The sequence below is a fragment of the Tamandua tetradactyla genome, chromosome 6 (genome assembly GCF_023851605.1).
Source record: "Tamandua tetradactyla isolate mTamTet1 chromosome 6, mTamTet1.pri, whole genome shotgun sequence".
Taxonomy (NCBI): Eukaryota; Metazoa; Chordata; class Mammalia; order Pilosa; family Myrmecophagidae; genus Tamandua; species Tamandua tetradactyla.
This window is the reverse complement of record NC_135332.1, coordinates 61,623,135-61,643,918: the sequence shown is the minus strand read 5'-3', so window position 1 is coordinate 61,643,918 and position 20,784 is coordinate 61,623,135. Positions and strand designations below refer to the sequence as shown.

General features: G+C 43.6%; 1 protein-coding gene across 3 annotated transcripts in view; it reads right to left on the bottom strand.

The window, feature by feature from the left end:
* Positions 1-20,784, bottom strand: part of DNAH2 (dynein axonemal heavy chain 2) — a 108,202-nt gene that overhangs the window by 1,204 nt on the left and 86,214 nt on the right. For 2 of the 3 annotated variants that reach the window (XM_077165869.1, XM_077165870.1), the window contains exons 72-84: positions 20,634-20,767; positions 20,331-20,475; positions 19,989-20,188; positions 18,374-18,500; positions 16,575-16,761; positions 16,100-16,248; positions 15,780-15,963; positions 15,361-15,551; positions 1,736-1,927; positions 1,397-1,581; positions 946-1,174; positions 714-865; positions 482-596 (exon numbers count right to left, since the gene is read on the bottom strand). In XM_077165869.1, the coding sequence (XP_077021984.1) occupies positions 482-596; positions 714-865; positions 946-1,174; positions 1,397-1,581; positions 1,736-1,927; positions 15,361-15,551; positions 15,780-15,963; positions 16,100-16,248; positions 16,575-16,761; positions 18,374-18,500; positions 19,989-20,188; positions 20,331-20,475; positions 20,634-20,767 (2,190 nt within the window). Of the gene's footprint in view, positions 1-481; positions 597-713; positions 866-945; positions 1,175-1,396; positions 1,582-1,735; positions 1,928-15,360; positions 15,552-15,779; positions 15,964-16,099; positions 16,249-16,574; positions 16,762-18,373; positions 18,501-19,066; positions 19,332-19,988; positions 20,189-20,330; positions 20,476-20,633; positions 20,768-20,784 lie in introns of those variants that run through there. The other variant, XM_077165871.1, reaches the window with a different exon arrangement.

Here is a 20,784-nt window from a genome sequence, read left to right as displayed (position 1 = left end):
CGAGGGTGTCCATTCATTCATTTACTCATGCATTCAAACCCATGTTTTGAGCACCTGGCAGCAGATATGAGAAGAATATGTGGTATCAGTCCCTGTTCCCCAACTACAGTTGGGAAAGCTCTCCAAAAAAGCCAATTCCCAGGAAAGAAGCACAGCATAGATAACTGTGTATTAATAACAATACTTAAGGTAATCTTAACCCATTATCATTAGTGAAGCACCTAATTAATGTTATGCACAGTGCTGGGAATTCTTGAATCCTCCTTGGGGAGGTCAGTAACCTGCCCTGAGTAAGTATGTACGCTAGGAAGTGGCTGAAAGTCAGTCAGTGAATGGCAGAGCCTGGCTCTGAAACCCAGGCTCGTTAAAGCTGTTACATGCCTCACTAGAACCTTGTGGGGAGATTTGAGGGGAGGGGATGAGCAGCAGGATGAGAGTAGAGTTCATAGTGGGAGTGGGATCTGTAGGAGGGTAACCTTGCCTTTCCCCAGAGTGGAGGGACGTGGGCATCAAAGATGCAGTTGAAGATCTCTTCCAGGCTTGTAGACATGACAATGAGGCCCTGGATGCCTTTTTCTAGTTCTGTCAGAGAGAACCTGGGCAGGATGAGGCGGGTGTTTAGAGATGGGGGCCAGAGAGAACATCTCAGGCAGGGAGTGAAGGCCTTTCCCTTGTCCCCTCCCCACATTCTTCAGAGCCCCTCTCCATCTTACAGGATCGTGTTCATAAGCTTATTGTATCTCTGGATCTCCTGCAGAAGGACCACATTGAGAGGGGAGGGGTCCAGAGCCAGCAGTTTGCGGGTCCCCTCATAGTCAATCATTTCAGGGATCTTCTGCTTCACGTCGCTGGCCAACTCAAGGACCTGAGGAAGAAGGAACTTCCTGAATGCAGACTTCATTTCCTCATTACTTTCTCTCCCCTAAGGCATCTGTTTGTTCTTACCTTCTCCTCCCGGCTCTGGCCTCCAGCCCTGGTGGGTGTAATCTGGGGTTGCAGGGAAAGCAGAGTTTCAAAGAGAGTTCGGGCCTCGGTGATCTGGGAGGCCACATCGGCATTGGGGTGCTGGCCAAAGGCCTCAGGGGGGTCCATGCCAGGTAACATGCTGATGTACTCCTTGTAAGAGGCCAGGCTCCCATCCTTGGGGACGAAATAAGTCTCCAGTACTGATAACCTGGGAAGCCACAGCACAGTTATCGCCACATTGTACAGATGCTGGGGCTTCAGTGTCAGTCAAGACCCCAGTCCGAAGGCACGGCCCTGCTCTCAGTCCCCATCCCTGTCTCACAAAGTCTACCTTCCCCCAGTCTCACATCCTCTCCTCAAACGCTGGCCAAGGCCTGCCACCTGGTCTGTTTGTACCCTCGGCCCCTATTCAATGCCACGTCGCCCTCACCGGTAGGAGGGCACTGAAAGAGTCTGGTCACAGAAATAGTCGTTGATGTAGGTGGTGAGCAGGCGTCGGTCCCAGTCGTCCGTGACGTGGCCACCGTAGTTGACACCAGCAATGAGGTACTTGAGTGCGTCCCAGGGTGTCTCCTCGTACTCATCCAGGTAAAGGCTCAGCAAGTTCTCAGACACCTGTGCATGGCCCCACGCACAGTTATCGCAGGAACTCTTCCAAAGGGACTTTAATGCAGGGTTCTTGGCAGCCTATGTTTCTCCTGCAGGGGAGTCATGGGGTGGGAGGTGTAAGGAGAGAGGGCTGGGGGAGGCACCCCCGGTTAGCACAAACCTCGAAGTCGGAGTCATTGAAGCCATAGATGATGTTCCAGCCAAGCTGCAGGAACTTTTTGCGTTCAAGTAACACGGAGTGGAAGAAGCAGAGCGCAAACAGCAGCTTCTTGTACTTGGCAGGTTTGGAGCAGTGGGAAAACTGTGATTCCGTCATCAGTTGGTAAAGACGAGTCATGTTGGCCTTTAGGCCCTGGGGACAATGAAAGAGATGGGGTAAGAAGCATCATGCTCAGCCCTGCCTCCAGGACCACTATGTGCGGTTGTGCAGGTTGTTCATTGCACAAAGGCACTGGTTGAAGGAGTAAGTGGGGGCTGAAATCCCGGCCTACATCTACATGCTCAGGTGTGCACTCATTCACAGGGCTGGGTGCCTTTCTCTAATTCACACACAAGCACTGTATGGTGTAGTGGCAGCCTTATTTTCTTGTCCCCCCACTTTCGTTCCTCTCAGTCATGATGTTCTCAATTTGGGAGGGCAAGAAAATATGAACCAAGACAAAAACATATACATGCAACTTTTAATGAACAAAAATGTATGGAATTATGGGCAATGGTTTAGTGTAGATTAAAAGGGCCATGGTATATCACCAAGGGGAAAATCCTATGTAATCGAATGCATCAGACTTCATGAACAAGTTGGGATTTAGACTAAGGCTGAAAAATGAGAAGGCTATGACTAGGCTGAGAAGTAGGCTTTGATTTCCTAGAGATGAAGGAAAGTGAAGAAATAAAAGCACAAAGGGAAGAATAAGGGAGAGGATCAGTCTAGCTAAGGTCAAGTGTAAATGCTCAAGTGGTGTTAGAAGGGCCATGTACAGATGGAGATGTAATACCAAGGCTTGAAATGTTAGTTTGAGCCATTTGGACTTGATTCACCAGGCATCATGGAGCTATTCTTTGTCTTGAATAAGGCTGTGATATGATGAAACAGGGTTTTTGAGAAGACTCACTGTGCTGGTTTGAGAGGATGTGTATACCCTAGAAAAGCCATGTTTTCATCAAAATCCCATTTCATAAAGGCAGAATAATCCCTATTCAATACTGTATGTAATTAGATCATCTCCCTGGAGATTAACCAAATCAAGAGTGGCTGTTAAACTGGATTTGGTGACGACATGTCTCCACCCATTTGGGTGGGTCTTGATTAGTTTCTGGAGTCCTATAAAAGAGGAAACATTTTGTTGAAAGGGAGATTCAGAGAGAGCAGAGAAGAATGACACAGCCATGAGAAGCAGAGAGCCCACAAGCCAGCGACCTTTGGAGATGAAGAAGGAAAATGCCTCCCGGGAAGCTTCATGAAACAGGAAGCCAGGAGAGAAAGCTAGCAGGTGACACCGTGTTCACCATGTGCCCTTCCAGCTGAGAAACTGTAACTGTGTTTGCCATGTGCCTTCTCACTGGAGAGAGAAACCCTGAACTTCACTGGCCTTTTTGAACCAAGGTATCTTTTCCTGGATGCCTTTAATTGGACATTTCTATAGACTTGTTGTAATTGGGACATTCTATCGGCCTTAGATAAACTATAAACTAGCAACTTATTAAATTCCCCTTTTAAAAGCCATTCCATTTCTGGTATATTGCATTCTGGCAGCTAGCAAACTAGAACACTCACCTATGATGAAGTAGTGAGAAATTTTAATTAAGAATATTGAATAGAGCAATAAACAAAAAAAAGTGATTTTTTTAAAATGTCATTTTTAATAGCATCAAAATATGTAAAGTATCAATCTAAAAAAAGTACAGATCTTTATAGAGAAAATTATAAAACTTTTTGGAAATAAAGAATAAATGTTCTGGAGCCTGCCCTTGCCAAAAAAAAAAAAAAAGAATAAATGGAGATACATCCTATATCCAAGGACTGGAAAGCTTAGCTCAACATCCTAAAGATGTCAGTTTCCCCCAAATTGACTAATGGAATTTTTTTGTGGAACTTGACAAGCTAATTCTAAAATTTATGTTGATGAGTAAAAGGCCAAGGAGAGCCAGTCCACTCCTGAAGAACAAGATAAAAAGACCTGTCAGCTGTCGAGAGTTATAAAGCTACATGGGAATTAAGACAGCATAATATTGACCCAGGACAAACAACTTCAGAAATTAACAGAATATAGAGCCCAGAAACCCTTACATATATGGAAACAAGACTTGAGACTGAACAGGCATCGCAAATCAGAGGCTTATTCATGAATGGTACTGAAAGAATTGGTCATCTATGTAGAAAAAAATAAAATTGATCCTCTATTTCATACCATACTCTCAAAAATCAAATATTTCTAACTGTGTCGAGGACCTAAACCTGAAAGTCAAATCATAAATGTTTTAAGACGAATATAGGAGAATGGGGTAGGTAAAGATTTCTTGAATAGGACATAAGGGGCACAAACAATAAAAAAGAAGATAACTAAATTTGACTTAAAAAAATTAAGAATTTCTATTTACCAGAAGACAAGAAAAAGAAAAACCACACAACTGACAAAGGATTAGGATCTAAAATGTATGAATAACTCTTACAAAACGTGAAGAACAGCACAAATTAGTGTCAAGCACATAGTATTGAATGACTATAGCAAATGAAAATATATATATACATCATGATTCCATTAACAATACAAACAGTTATGATAAAATTATATAAAAAAAAAGACAAACAGCATTCAGAATAGCAGCTACTTCTGAAAGAGTAGGGAAAGCGACTGGATTTGGGAGAGGTGCACCAGAAATTCAAAGAAAACGGTAATAACATTCTTTCTTAAACAGAATGATGGGTACACAGGTGTTCATTGATTCATGATTCTTTATATGATGCATATATTTTACAAATATTCCTTTTTTAACTTTTGATTTTGAAATAGTTTCAAACTTACAGGACAGTTGTAAAATTAATACAAATTCCATACAGGGAATTCCAACATACTCTCATCCCCACAAGATACCCAGATCCACCAACTTAAACATTTTGCTACCTTTGTTGTATCTATCTTTCTGTCAATCTATCTATCTACTTTTGGGCAGGCTGTACAATCATATTCCTTGAACCACATGATACTTCCATGTACATTCCCTATGAACAAGGATATTCACTTATATAATCACCTTAAGTGCAGTTATCCAAGTTCCAGAAATTTAACATTGATATAAAACTTACATAATGTGCCGGTTTGAAAGGATGTCTGTACCCTAGAAAAGTCATGTTTTAATCCTAATTCCATTTTGTAAAGGCAGCCGTTTCTTCTAATCCCTATTTAGTAATTTATGTTGGAAACTTTAATTAGATTATCTCCATGGAGATGTGACTCACTCAAGAGTGGGTGTTAAACTGGACATTCCAGGTGGGTCTGATTAGTATACTGGAATCCTATAAAGAGGAAACATTTTGGAGAAAGTGGGAGATTCAGAAAGAGCAGAGAAGAACAACATAGCCATGAGAATCAGGTCCACCAGCCAGTGACCTTTGGAGATAAAGAAGGAAAACACCTCCCGGGGAGCTTCATGAAAAAGGAAGCCAGGAGAGAAAGCTAGCAGATGACCCTCTGTTCGCCATGTGCCTTTCCTGATGAGAGAGAAACCTTCACTGTGTTCGCCAAGTGCCTTCTCACTTGAGAAACCCTGAACTTCATCGGCGTTTTTTTTTTGTAACAAATAAACATTTTTTGCTTTAATCTCACACATAAGGTGACATTTTAAAGTATTAATTATCATCTATTTTCAGCACCCTGCAATAATGACATTCCTTTGTTCTTCCTCATGCAAAAACATTTTTAAAATCTGTACATTGTACATTTCACTATTATTATACACTCTAGGCATTCCTAGATTATACCATCTCGATCTTTACCATCTTTCTTTCTTTCTGATTTCATTTATGTCCCCAGCCCTCCTCCCTCTGTCATTCTCACATGCAGCTTCATTCATTGTTTTAACATAATTACATTACAGTTAGGTAGTATTGTGCTGTCCATTTCTGAGTTTTTATATTCAGTCCTGTTGCACAATCTGTATCCCTTCAGCTCCAGTTACCCAATATCTTACCCTATTTCTATCTCCTGATGGTCTCTGTTACCAAGGAAATATTCCAAGTTTATTCACTAATGTCAGTTCATATCAGTGAGACCATGCATTTCTGGCTAATCACACTCAGCATAATGTCCTTAAGGTCCATTCATGTTGTTACATACTTCATAAGTTTATTCTGTCTTAAAGCTGCATAATATTCCATCTTATGTAAATGTCACAGTTTGTTTAGTCAACTGTCTGTCGATGGACATTTTGGCTGTTTCCACCTCTTGGTAATTGTTAATAATGCTGCTATAAACATTGGTGTGTAAATACCCATTTGTGTCCTTGGCCTCGTGTCCTTTGAGTACAGACAGCATATAGATGGGTCCTGTTTTTTAATCCATTCTGCCAGACTATGTCTTTTGATTGGAGAGTTTAATCCATTAACATTCAGAGTTATTACTGCATGGGTAGTACTTTCTTCTACTATTTTGCCGTCTGGATTTTATAGGTCATATCTAATTTTCCTTCTTTTTACCTTCACTCATAGTCTTCCTTTCTATACTCTTCTCCACACCTCTCTTCTGTCTTCGTATCTGTCTCTAGTGTTCCCTTTAGTATTTCTTGCAGAGCTGGTCTCTTGGTCACAAATTCTCTCAGTGATTTTTTGTCTGAAAATGTTTTAATTTCTCCCTCATTTTTGAAGGACAATTTTGCTGGATATAGAATTCTTGGTTGGCAGTTTTTCTCTTTTAATAATTTAAATATATTATCCCACTGTCTTCTCGCCTCCATGGTTTCTGCTGAGAGATCTGTGCATAGTCTTATTGGGCTTCCCTTGTATGTGATGGATTGCTTTTCTCTTGCTGCTTTCAAGATCCTCTCCTTCTCTTTGACCTCTGACATTCTGATTATTAAATGTCTTAGAGTATGTCTATTTGGATCTTTTCTCTTTGTGGTATGCTGCACTTCTTGGATCTGTAATTTTAAGTCTTTCATAAGAGTTGGGAAATTTTCAGTGATAATTTCCTCCATTAGTTTTTCTCCTCCTTTTCCCTTCTCTTCTCCTTCTGGGACACCCACAACACGTATATTCGTGCGCTTCATATTGTCTTTCAATTCCCTGAGTCCCTGCTCATATTTTTCCATTTTTTTCCCTATAGTTTCTGTTTCTTGTCGGATTTCAGATGTTCCATCCTCCAGTTTTGAAATCCTATGTTCTGTCTCTCGAAATCTACCATTGTAGGTTTCCATTGTTTTTTTCATCTCTTCTACTGTGTCTTTCATTCCCATAAGTTCTGTGATTTGTTTTTTCATACTTTCAGTTTCTTCTTTTTGTTCTTTCCTTGCTTTCTTTATATCCTCCCTCAATTCATTGATTTGGTTTTTGATGAGGTTTTCCATGTCTGTTCATACATTCTGAATTAATTGTTTCAGCTCCTGTATGTCATTTGAATTGTTGGTTTATTCCTTTGACTGGGCCATATTTTCAATTTTCCTAGTGTGATTTGTTATTTTTTGCTGGCATCTAGGCATTTAATTACCTTAATTAGTTTATTCTGGAGATTGCTTTCACTTCTTTTATCCAGGGTTTTCTTGCTGGGTGAATTTGTTGTCTATCTGTTCTTTGACAGTCTGTTCAGCTTTATCTGGTCCTTTAGCTTAAGTTTTGTTTAACAGAGGAGAATTTTTCAGTTCTTGTTTTCTTGTTTCTTGCCCTGCTTGTGTGGTGCCTTCCCCACACACACACACACACACTTAGGAGGGTCTACTTAGATATTATAGACCCCAGCCAGATTTTCCCAGACCAAACTGGCCTCCTATCAGGAGGAAAGAGTCACCTGCATCAGTTTTCCCTGAGGGTGAGACCCAGCAGGTTGAAAGACTTTCCTGTGAAGTCTCTGGACTCTGTTTTTCTTATCCTGCCCTGTGTGTGGCACTTGTCTGACTGCAGGTCCCACCAGCATAAGATGATGCGGTACCTTTAATTTTGGCAGACTCTCCCTGCTGGGGTGTGGTGGAGACAGGGGAGAGGTTGTAGGCTGGTTTTAATGGCTTCAAATTACCAAGCCCTGGTGTCTGAATTCCTTGATGGAGGGATTCCACCTGAGTTGGGCTTCACCCCTCCCCTGGGGAAGGCACAGGCTCCAGATAAGCCCCCAAAAGAGCTCACTTCTGCCGATGCCTGGGGCAGTTGCAGCCTGAAAAGTCCTGCCACTGTATCCAGAGGCAGTCAAGCCTTTGTAGATACATAGCCACAAAAACCTCTATTTCCTTCTTCCCCCCACCCCCCTTTTTCAGTCAGTCCTGCCCCCTTGGTGCTGGGGCAAAAATGAGCAACCTCCACTTTGATCAGGTTCACCTAAGCTGGGGGCCTATTTTTAGTAGTCAGAATTTGTTAATTAGTTCCACAATTGGCATTTGATTGTGCCCAGTCCCTGCTGCTGGTAAAGTCCTTTCCTTTCCCCTCTGGGAAGCAGCCTGTGGGGGAGGGGCACTGGCCACTGCAGCTTTGGGAACTCACGGTTCTGGGGGGTGCTCGCAGCCGGTCCAGCTGGTCCAGACTGGGGTACGCTGTGTGTCTGGTCACTGACGTGGCCCCAGGAGCTGTTCTGTACTGTTTCTGGTTATTTAGTAGTTGTTCTGGAGGACGAACTAAAACGCGCACGTTGTTAAGCCACCATCTTGACCCGGAAGTCTTCATCGGCCTTCTTGAAGCAAGGTATCTTTCCCTGGATGCCTTAGATTGGACATTGACATTTCTATAGACTTGCTTTAATTGGGACATTTTCTTGGCCTTAGAACTGTAAACTAGCAACTTATTAAATTCCCCTTTTTGGACACCATTACGTTGCTGGTATATTGCATTCTGGCAGTTAGCAAACTAGAGCACATACTATATTCCAAAATTTTTTCTGTGTTCCAATAATGGCATTTTGAGCATTTTCTCCTCCATTCTTAGACCCCAACCAATATCATGCATTGCATTTAATTGTCATAATCTCTTTATTTTTTTGAATTGTGGAAACATACATACAGCATAAATCTTCCCATCCTAATACCTCACAAGCATACTATTCAGTGGGATTAATCACATCCACAGTGTTGCAATATCCTTGCCACCATCCATTACTAGAATATTCCCTTTACCCCAAACAGAAACCCTATACTCACTTTGCATCATGCCTCTTCCAACCACCCCTGGTAACTTGTACTCTAATTTCTGCCTCTATGAGCTTGTATATTTTCTGATATTTTCTTTGTGGTTACCACGGGACTTAAATTTAACATCCTAAATCGATTACAATCTCTTTTGCTTTGATACCAACTTAACTTCAACATTATATACAAATATACCTCTCTGCTCCCCACCTTTATGTACTTCTTGTCACAAATGACATGTTTTTATACATTATGAGTCCAAAACCACTGATTTTTCATCACATTTTATGCATTTGCTTTTTAGATCCTGTAGGATATAAAAAGTTGAGTTACAAACCAAAAATACAATAGTAATGACAGTTCTATTTACTCCTGTTATTTCCCTACTAGACATCATTATTTCTTCATACAGCTTTGTACTATTGTGTATTGTCCTTTCCTTTCAACCTGCAGAACTCTCTTGTAGGGCCAATCTTGTGGCGATGAACTCCCATAGCTTTTGTTTATCTTGGAATGTCGTAATACTTCCCTCATCTTTGAAAGACAGTTTTTCTGGATATAGAATTCTTAGTCGGTACTTTTTTGCTTTCAGTATTTTAAATATGTCATCCTACTGACTTCTTGCCTTCATGGTTTCTGATGAGAAATTAGCATTTAATCTAATTGTGGCTCTCTTGTATGTGACAAGATGCTTCTCTCTTGTGGCTTTCACAGGTCTCTCCTTAGCATTTGACAGTTTGACAATAATATGCTGGGGTGTGGCTCTATTTGCATTTTCCTGTTTGGAGGTTATTGAGCATCTTCGAAGTGTATATTCATTTCTTTTGTTAAATGTGGGAAGTTTTCAGCCATTATTTCTTTGAATAGTCTCTCTGCCTCTTTCTTCTCTTTCTTTTCCTTCTGCGACTCCCATAATGGGTATATTGGTACACTTGATGGTTTCCCACAGGTTCCTCAGGCTCTGTTCACTATTCTTCATTCTTTTCTCTTTCTGCTCCTCAGAATGGATTATTTTAATTGTCTTTATCTTCGAGTTCACTGATTCTTTTTAAAAAAAATATAAATTGTGTTTATTAGAGTATAAGCTTTGAGTTCTCAGTGTTTTTTTTTTTTTTTTTTTTTGCATGGAAAGGCACTGGGAATCAAACCCGGTCTCCAGCATGACAGGCGAGAACTCTGCCTGCTGAGCCACAGTGTCCCGCCATCTCAGGTTTTTTTAAATACATTTTTATTGAGATACGCTCACACACCATACAGACCATCAGAAGTATACAATCACTAGCTCACAGTTTCATTATGTAGTTGTGCTTACATCCCCATGATCAATTTTGGAACATTTTCATTACTCCAGAAAGGAAATAAAAATAAAAAATAAAACCCAAATCCTCCCATACCTTATCTCCCCCCCCCACCCACCCACTGACCAATAGTATTGGTGTGGTACATTTGTTAGCTGTTAATGAAAGAATATTAAAATATTACTGTTAACCATAGTCCATATTTTGCAATATGTACATTTCCCCATGTATCCATATATTATTATTTTTTAACATTTGTTCTCCCTATTATTTATTTCTTTTTAATCTGTATGTTTTACTCATCTGTCCATACTATAGATGAAACAAGCATCAGACACAAAGTTTTCACAATCACACAGTCACATTGCAAAAGCTATATCATTATATAATCATCTTCAAGAAACATGGCTACTGGAACACAACTCCACAGTTTCAGGTACTTCCCTCCAGCCTCTCCAATACACCTTAGACTAAAAAGGGGAAACCTATATAATGCATATGAATAACCTCCAGGATAACCTCTCAATTCTGTTTGAAATCTCTCAGCCACTGACACTTTATTTTGTCTCATTTCTCTCTTCCCCCTTTTAGTCAAGAAGGTTTTCTCAATTCCTTGATGCTCATTCTAGGATTTCTGCCCCACATTGCCAGAAAGGTTTACACCCTTGGGAGTCATGTCCCATGTAGAGATGGGGAGGGCTTCACTGATTCTCCTGCCAGCTCCAATCTGCTATTGAACCCCTCTAGGGAATTTTTTATTTCTATTACCTTGGCCTTCACTCTGTTTGGTTCCTTGTCATAATTTCCACTCTCTATTGACATTCTTTTTGTGTTCAGCTATCATTTTCCTGATCTTCTTTAGTTCTTTGTCCATATTTTCCTTTTGCTCTTTGAGGATATTTAGAACCCTTTGTCCGGAATGTCCCAGGTCTGGTCCTCCTCATTGATGCCTTAATCTTTTCCTTTGCCTAAGCCATTACTTCTTGTTTCTCTATATGTTTTGTAATCTTTTGTCAGAACCTGGACATTTCACTGGAATTTAGACTCAGAGTTATCTATTCCTTAAGCTTGTATACAGCGAGTGATATGATAGAGCTTTCCTCAAATGCCCGAAGCTAACAAAAAGTAATAATTTTTAAAAGGTTGAAAAAAGGAAACACTTTTTCTAGTTTTTGCATATTGACCTGTATGAGTGTTCTCCTTCAGAGCTTATCCATACAGTGAGTTTAGAGAACAGCTCCAGGCCAAGGCATAGGGGCCTCTCTAGTCCTCTCTGTGCATGAATTTTGCCCAGTTATCCCTAAGAATTCCCTGATTTAAACAATTCCAAATATCCCTCTCTTCCTTAGGAAACAGTTTCCTCACAGTCCCAGCATTCTCTAGCCAGCAATCCTTTGCCCTAGGTAGCATTCTATAGGAGAGCTCAATGAGCTGCCTTCCACATGTAGGGCAAGTTCTAGAACAGCAAGTCTGTCAGGCCATCACCAAACAGACTGAGCCAGATATACATGCCCCCAGTATGACAAGGGTTATTCTGCTCCCTCTGGACCTGGAACCAGGGACCCACACCAGGAGCATGGGCTATTGAAGGCTGGGAAGGAGTCAGCTAAGGCACCGCGAGATCTTACTGCTTTTGAGTAGCCTTTTTCTTGATTTATTGCTCATCCTGTTATTGTAGTCCTTTAACTTTTTTTGGAGCTTCCAGAAAGATGTTTCTGCTGGTTCTTGCTGGATAGTCAAAGCTTTTGTGGAAGAACACAGCCCTGGAGCGTCTCACTCTGCTAGCTTGATCTGGTGGGACCTATAAATACTCTTTTGCATCTACTTAATAATTAATCCTTTAAAAGAGTGGAATTTTGAAGACCGTGATCCAAGAATATATTCCAGGACATACCCTAAACTGACAACTGGAGCTGTGATTATGGGGTCCTTTCCTCCTTTCCTATTTGATATAAAACTCAGATGAACAACTCTCTTCCTAACTATTTGGGTTGATTTTATCTTGATGCCAAAATTGGCTTTTTTCACAGGATAACCAAATTGCAGTGTCTGATTCTAGAATGGCTCCTGTATTGTGGATAGAATGTTATAGAGGATATTATTGGGTCACTTGACAAAATGGGAACATGTATGATAGATTAGATACAACTATTGTATCAATGCTAAATTTACTGAAATTGACAATGCTACTGCAATTATATAAGAGAATATCCATATTCTTAGGATTGGGCCCTTTACAACAAAATACACTGAAGTATTTAGGAATAAAGAGCGATAATGTATGCAATTTACTCTCAAATGGGTCAGGAAAAGTGTGTGTGTGTGCACATGTATAGCGAAAGAGAGATCAGATGATGACGCAAATGGGACAAAGTATTAACAACGGGTGACTCTGGGTGATGGGTGTGTGGGTATTCTTTGTACAATTCTTATTATAGTTTCTGTAAGTGTAAAATTCCTTTCAAATAAAACATTTAAAAATATTTGCTTCCTTGTTAGCTTCCAAAAGAAATCCAATTTACTACAGTTACCCATCTGCAACATCAGCCAGCAGCAGTTCACAGATGTCTCTCCAAGGACTGGGCAGGACAGAAGGCCCTCCCCCCATGGGACTTCCCCATTGCAGAGCCGTCATCTCAGATTCTTCTCTCTCTCTCCTCTCCCCTCAGATTCATCATCACCTCCCACATTTTTTCTGAAGAACTAAATAGCGCCTACCTCCAAACTCACATACCCCTACCCAACACGGAATGCTCAACAAACAAAGGGCCCTCTAGCTACCAAGGCGCACCCCTGTCTTAGAAGGGGAAAAAAAAAAGCTGCTTAAATAAGTGAAAGCAAAGTTTTCTGCTATATGGGGTCACATTTCTGGACTGCTTCACATTTTAAAAAGGGCTGTGTTGGCAGAGAAAAATAATGGTAAATAAAAGCTAACTTTAAACATAATTTAAAATATATAGTGGTGCCATTAACAAAAACAGGATGAGAAGACAATCTGTGGTGAAGGAGCTGATGGCTTGTTTTGTTTTCTTTTTTCTCTGGTATGCTGTGTGGTGGGGTCACATCTCATTCTTTTTCCATGTGAGTATCCCATTATTGCGGCACCATTTGTTGAATTTTTTTTTTTTTTTGAGCGGGGTAAGTGCATTGATGGCTTGTTTTGAATGTGTAGAATTAAGGTGATGGTGTGACAAGAAGAAATGCTTTGTAACTAGATGTCAATTCAGACTTGGAACTGACTTTAATACTGGAGCCAGAGATGGGAATTGGAGTTGAAATCATGAAAAGAACAATTTCTGCATAAAGGTGTGGAAGGTAGAGGAAATATAGGAGGTAATATAGAGTGAAAAAAACTGGAGGTCAGGGACTAAGTCTTGGGATAAGACTATAGGCCAAGAGGAGAAAGAAACACAGAAGTAATGAATGATGTGACAAGAGACAAAGGGAGAAGTGGGAGTATAGTGTCAGGGCAGCTGGGGAAAGGGAGGGCTAGCTGTGTCAACTGCCACAAGGTGGTCCAGGAGGACTGAAAATAATGAGAGACATTCATTCATTCATTTATATACATATGCATTCATTCAGGCACTCAACAACACTTATTTGTTGAGCACCTACAATATGCTGGTCTCTGTGCTAGTCACAGACCTGCTCTCCTGCCCCCATTCCTGGCCCTAGTTCGACTCCCCAACACCTCCAACAACTCAATCACATTACTGTAACTGCAGCTCCCACGTCCCCAGACAGGCCCAGCAGTGGGAAGCCTGAGCATTTCGATCTCCTTTCTTCCCACCAGGTAGAAAGTATGGGGATAGATGGGACTTAGGGAATGATTCCCATTGAACCCAGCATCTCCTTGCAGGACACTGGGTGTTCCTGGCTAACTGCCACCTGCTTTTTTTGGTAAGCCAAAAAAAATAAATAAATAAAATAAATAGACATGGCTTCGGCCCTTCTGGAGCTTACAGTCAAGAAAATAAGACTGATATTAATCAAAACCACACAAATACAGACTTTCTGTTTGGGATGATGGGAAAGTTTGGTCATGGATGATGGTGATGGTAGCATAGCATTGTGAATATAATTGATACTGCTGAATTGAAAGTGGTAAAAATAGGAAATTTTGTGTTGTCTAGATGTTACCATAATAAAATTAAAAACAAAAACAAAACAAAACAAATCACACTAATATATGTAATGTTAACAGTAGCAGAAAGTGCAATAAGGAGAGGTAAATGGCTCTATGAGAGATTGTTACTGGGGTGTTGACCATGATATGGAGGTAAGTGGCCTCCCAAGGAAGTGAAGTTTGGACTGAGACCTGAAAGGCAAAGGACAGGGTGGGGAAGAAGGAAGAGGAGTTGCATGTGCAAAGCTCTGGGGCAGGAGGGGTGAGGCCCTATTCAAGGAACAAAAAGCAAGACAAGCTAATGTAGTTTGAGCAAAGAAAGTGAAGGGGAGAGCAACAAGAGATGAAGCTGGGAAGGTGCCCCATGCAGGCCATTGTAATAAGGATTTTGATCTCTATACTAAGAGCATTGAGAAGCTACCAAAGTACTTTAAGCAGGGGCAAGAGGGTGAGGTGTAGTGTGATATAATCAGATTTTAAAGGATCAATATTATTACATTAATTGGTGACCTTGTAATGTTGGTGATAAAAATATCAATAGAATCAGAGAGAAGGAAAAAGACAGAAGCTGGGAGTTCAGAAAGCATGACGTTAGGGAGAGAATGTAAGAAAATATTGACAGGCAGGAAGGTTCAATGGTTAAGAGAAAAATGGAATCCCAATTACTCAAATTCTAGCACTGGACTGTTTTTATTCTTTCTGTGCCTCAGTTTCCTTATACATAAAATCAAGTAATAGTAATACTTACCTGATAGAATTTATGTGTATGTGTGTGTGTGGATTAAATGAGTTAATAAACATAAAGCACTTACTCCCTGGCATGGAATAATCGCTCAAGAAGTGTTAACTATTATTATTACTACTACTATGTTCTAAGAGTTTAGTATTAAGAGGAGAGAAATGAGCTGGAATTTCTTAAGGGACAATATAATCAAACAAAATATGTGTGTGTTAAGGTAGAGGAGACCTCCTGATGCTAACAGGAGGAAAGACAGACCAGAGGGCCTATTGATGCTGGCTGGCTATTTGCACAGGTGCCCATACCTTCGGTGGTTCTGTGGTCATCTTGATGCTGGCCTGCAGGATGGAGATCGGGAAGCCTGGGTGGGGGCTGGAGCTGAGCCAGAGGCGGAAGGAAGGATGAGGATCCTCCACCTGCAGTTGTTCCACCAGTTTGTCCAGATTAGGCATCCAAGACAGTGACAGGTGGCAGTTAGCCAGGAACACCCAGTGTCCTGCAAGGAGATGCTGGGTTCAATGGGAATCATTCCCTAAGTCCCATCTATCCCCATACTTTCTACCTGGTGGGAAGAAAGGAGATCGAAATGCTCAGGCTTCCCACTGCTGGGCCTGTCTGGGGACGTGGGAGCTGCAGTTACAGTAATGTGATTGAGTTGTTGGAGGTGTTGGGGAGTCGAACTAGGGCCAGGAATGGGGGCAGGAGAGCAGGTCTGGACACTGACCCTGAGTCACACCATCTCTGAGAAGCCGAGCCGCGATGGGGGCCTGGCCTTGGCCCAGGGACAGGGCATGGAAGCGCTGGGCCATGCCTGTGTGCTCTGCCAGCTGCAGCAAGGCGCTGGTGGGGTCCACACCCGGCGAGAGGATGAATACAAGTGGGGTTCGTGGGGTTGAATCCTCTACCACCTGTCAGAAGCATAGTATCTGGCCTCAGGCAGAAGGCCCCATAACCAAGTGGGGGAGACAAAGTGAGCACATGCATGTGGGAGATGGAAGCAGGATGGACCCAGGCACCACATGGGCAGGGAGCCAAGCCACTGACCAACTTCATGTTTAGCACGGGAGGCTCAATGAAGCGGGAGCCAAGGTTGGAGACAATGAAGGAGGTGACACAGAATGACACACGGTCCTGGCGTAGGGAGCGAACAATCAGCATCCGTTGCATTTCATTGCAGGCATTCTCCCACTCACCTGGGGAAGGGTTGAATCATCGTAAAGAAAGTGAGCCTGGAAGAGCAGGGACTCCAAATAAAGGGGCATCTTCAGGGGATGCTCTTCGGGGCCAGGAGGTAGATGCACTGAGGGGAGCTTGGGAGAGGCGATCAAGAATAAATGGAAGGGGGCAGGCCACGGTGGCTCAGCAGGCAAAAATGCTCACCTGCTATGTCAGAGGACCGGGTTCAATTCCCGGTTCCTGCCCATGTTAAAAAAAAAAAAGAATAAATGGAAGGGAGCACATGGACTGAATGGGGGGAAAGAGAAAGACAGGGGAAGGGCAGGCTCCAAGGCCTGGGTACCTGGCAGCATGGCCCTCTCTGGAGCAGCGTTGGTATACCACAGGTGCCAATCACGAGGATACTGTTCAAAGGAGTTCATGAGTCCATGGAAGTTGGTCAATTTGTCCAACTCTGTGATATTATCCCAGTATGCATCTGCAAGCCAGCTAGTACATGGGTTGTCCATTTGGCCCTCCCTGTCCAGGACCTAAGGGGAAAAGGAAAGGAAAGGGATTGCCTGGGAATGTCTCAAAAGAGTTTTATTATTATTATTATTTTTAGGGTGGGAGAGCCAAGATAGCTATTATATTAAATAGAGCGAATCAGAGATGACAGAGTGAATCTTAGGTGTCTGGGATGGGTCGGAATTCATCTTTATTGGGGGAAATAAATGTGAGGGTCTAGGATTCTCTGACCCAGTTCAAATTTAGGAAGCTGGCGCCCTCTGGTGGTTGTCTGGTAAAAATTGTGCAGATGTCTCAGACTCTCAGGACTTTAGCTGGTTGCCTCACCTTCAGTGATATAACAACTTTGTTCATTCACTCACTTATTCTTTTAAACAGCATTTATTGTTTTACGCACCTGGGACACATCACTGAACAAAAGGGCAAATATTTCTACCCTTGAGGAGTTTATTTTCCCCAGAACCCAAACCAAAGCAAATAAATAAATTAACCAGTATGTTAGAAGATGACAGCGCTTGGAAAATTAGAAAAAAATCCAGCAGAGAAAGGGAGATGGGAAGTGCTGGAGGGTAGTTTGGAGTAATAACTAAGAAGGTCAAGGAGGTCTCCTTGAGGGGAGATTTGAATCAAGACTTGAAGGAGGTGAGAAGGAGGGCCCAGGGGATATCTGGGGGAACAGTTTTCGGCAGAGGGACATGCAGAGGACTGCAAAGACTCTGCCATGCAACATGCCTGCATTTTTTAGGACAGCAAGGAGACCTGTGCGGTGAGAGTGGAGAAAGGAGGAGAGCAGTGGGAGAGGGCATCCGTGTGGATGTGTATAGGGGGGTAGCTGTCAGAATGGTGTCCCTTTTAAAAGCATCTCTCTGGTTGCTGGGTTGAGGGCAGGGCAAAGCTGATGGGAGGCTACTGTTGAAATCCAGGTGAGAGATGAAGCAAAGGTGGTAAAGGGAATGAAATTGTTCTGCAAGAGAGTGGAAGAATGACTGGCCCAGGCCGATGGAGTTTGGTTGTCCAGAAGCTTTAAGGGCCCACTTGAGGTTCACGATCATGAATTTCTTTTTTTCTTTATTAGAGAAGTTGTGGGTTTACAGAACAATCAGACATAAGATAGAGGATTCCCATATACCACCCTATTATTAGCATCTTGCATTGGTATGGAACATTTGTTATAATTGATGAAAGTCCATTTTTATCATTGTAATAGTAACTATAGTTAATATAGTTTAACATAGGGTCCAGTGTGTAATGTAGTTCCATGGATTTTTAAAAATTGCATACTGTAGGGCAAAGGGGCTGAGGATGCCTCCTCACATTGGAGAGACTCCAATGGTGACCATGGAATTTAGGCTGGGGAAAGAGTAGCTAGGCAGGCGGTGAGAAAGTGGCAAGATTGTGTAGGTAACAGGTAAGAAGGACCTCAAAGCCCTGCCTACAATAGGGCATGGGACACGTGGCTAGTCACTGCCCCACAGCTGCAGGAAGCTTGCCAGGCCCTTGTTCTCAGCATGGGTTTCTGCCACTCATGTGCGGGATCCTTGGGCCCAGCCCATTGGGTCTGGAGACCTGACTGTACTTGATCACATCCCCAACCTTGACCACCTCACATTTGGGTACGCCCTCTGCCCAACTCACCACACCCCCACGAAGAAAGAAGTTATACTCGTCCATGTTGAGTTTGCCAGAAGTCTCCAGGATTTTGGCACACATTTGAAAACTGAATAGTAGCTTGTGGCGCTCAAAAAGGGTGCGGCAGGTATATCTAGAAGGAGACAGAGCAGATGGAGGAGGTGGGATGCTCAAGATGAATGCTTGCTGAGTGAAGAGCACACAGTCAGAGAGCCTCAGGTAGAAGAAATCCTCAGTCATCATCTAATCCAAACTTTCTAGCGTCAGCTAAGCACTCACGGGACCCAGAAAGAGGAAGTGGTTTTCCCAGAGTTCCTGGTAATTATTCATTCAGTTCCATTAAAACACACACACACTTGTGATTGGACCCCCTACTATGTGCCAGGCACTTGGCTAGGTTCTAAAAATACAGAGATGAATAAGCCACAGCCTGTTGCTGAGGAAATCATGGCAGAGTAGGATGGCATAGGAGCCGCCAAGTATGATGTCTGCTGAGACCTTTAAAGGGGTAGCCATGGTATCAAGGGAACAGAGGACAGGGGCGCCAAGCTCTGCCTGGGGGACTCAGGGACAGTTTCTGAGAGGAGTTGATGCCAAAGTGCAGAGGAGTGATCCAGTGAGGTGGAAGAGGAAGAGAGGGAGAGTGCTGCAGGCTGAGGTCACAGCAGAGGCTCAAGCAGGGAGGCGAGGACAGCCTGTAGTGTAGGGTAGTCAGCGTGGCCTAGGCAGCCAGTGGGAGGTGGCAGGGGAGGCAGGCAGCGGCCAGGTCCGGGAGGTCCCAGACGGCTTTGTGGGCCACTGGAGACGAGACAACCACTCAGGAGCTTGAGACGGATAAGATGTGTGTGTCTAGAAGACTCACTCCAGCGGCAGCAGGAGGACAGATCGGAGGCAGGATGGCCTGTGCAGGGACCATTGTGCAACTCAGGAACAAGACCATGAAGTTCTGAACTAAAGTGCAGTCCTGGCAGTGGAGAGAATGTGGAGGGAACGGGCTGGAGAAACACTTATGAGCAAAACTTGGTAACTGACTGGAGAGGTAAGGGAGAGGGAAAAGTCAAGACAATCTCCCAATTTTTGGCTTAGGTGATGGGGTATTGGGTGTTGGTGCCATTCATGGATGAAGACCCCAAAGGAAGATGGAAGAAAATGGGTTGGATATGAAACAAGTCAAATTTAGAGCAGCGGGGGGTGGGTGGGGTTCAGTGGGATTTCCACGTGGAGAACGTGAGTATCTTTGTAACTCAAAGTATGGTTCATGGACCAGCAGCATCAGCATCTCCTGGGAGCTAGTTAGAAATGCAGAATCTCAGGCCCCACCCCAGACCTCCTGAATGCAAATCTGCATTTGAACAAGGTGCCCTGTGTCTGTGTGATGTTTGAGAAGCGCTGGTCTGGGAGACAGTTGTATATACAAGTCCCCTGCTCACGGGAGAGAGAACGATATACAGTCGGTACTGATCAGCTCATGGGTTGAGAGGTGCCCAGGGAAGGGGCACTGTGGGAAGCAGTGGACCAGTGATGGCAGCGAGGGAAAGTGCCAAGGCAGAGGGAGCAGGAAGAGCCAGCATCAGAACTGGGTCACTGCGCCTCCTGCCCCTCGGGGGAAGAACCCACGGACCTGTACACGGCGTAGGTGTGGTACTCGTTCAGGTAGTCGATGCGGTCCTCCAGCTTATTGCTGCGGTGGCTCTTGTCAATGCTGAGGATGAAGAGGCCGATGTAGGCATCCAGTGAGAACTGGTACATGGGGTCGATGCGGCCCATGTCATTGAGCACGAAGAAGAGTACTGACGCCCTCTGTGCACACGGGCGGTAAGCCTGCAGGCAGGGCAGAGTCAGTGCCACACTGGGCTGCAGCAAAGAGCAGGGGCTCGGGGAGGGGAGGGGCCTGCAGCCAAGAGGACTCTGGATGCTTCCTGACAGCTGGTTGAACTCAGGGTTGGGGGGCACGGGCGCTCACCTCGCGGGCCAAATCAATGTTAATCTCCGTGGTTTCACTGTTCTCCAGCTGCTCAGTCACCTCGATGGCTGTCATCTTGGAGCTCTGCAGGGTGTTCACCAGCTGCAAGTCATCTAGCAGGGAGCCTGTGGCCTCATTCAGCAGTCTGGGTGGGGGTGGGGAGCCAAGAAGCACTTGGATAAAGGGACACCAGAGTACTGGGCTAGAGGGGGTGAGGACTCTTCATCAGGCCACTGGGTTTCTGGTTATGCCTCTTGGGGCATAGGTCGATGGGATGCTGTGTAGATGGACATGGGGTCTCACCGAAGGATCTCATCCTCCAGCTCTTTGAGCTTCCTTTTGCCAACAGCAATGTTGATGACTAACGAATCCTTCTGCTCCTCCAGCTCGGGCCGCTCCTTCCGAACCACAATGCCCAGCAGTTGGGCCTCCAGCCCCTGGGAGCACCGGGACT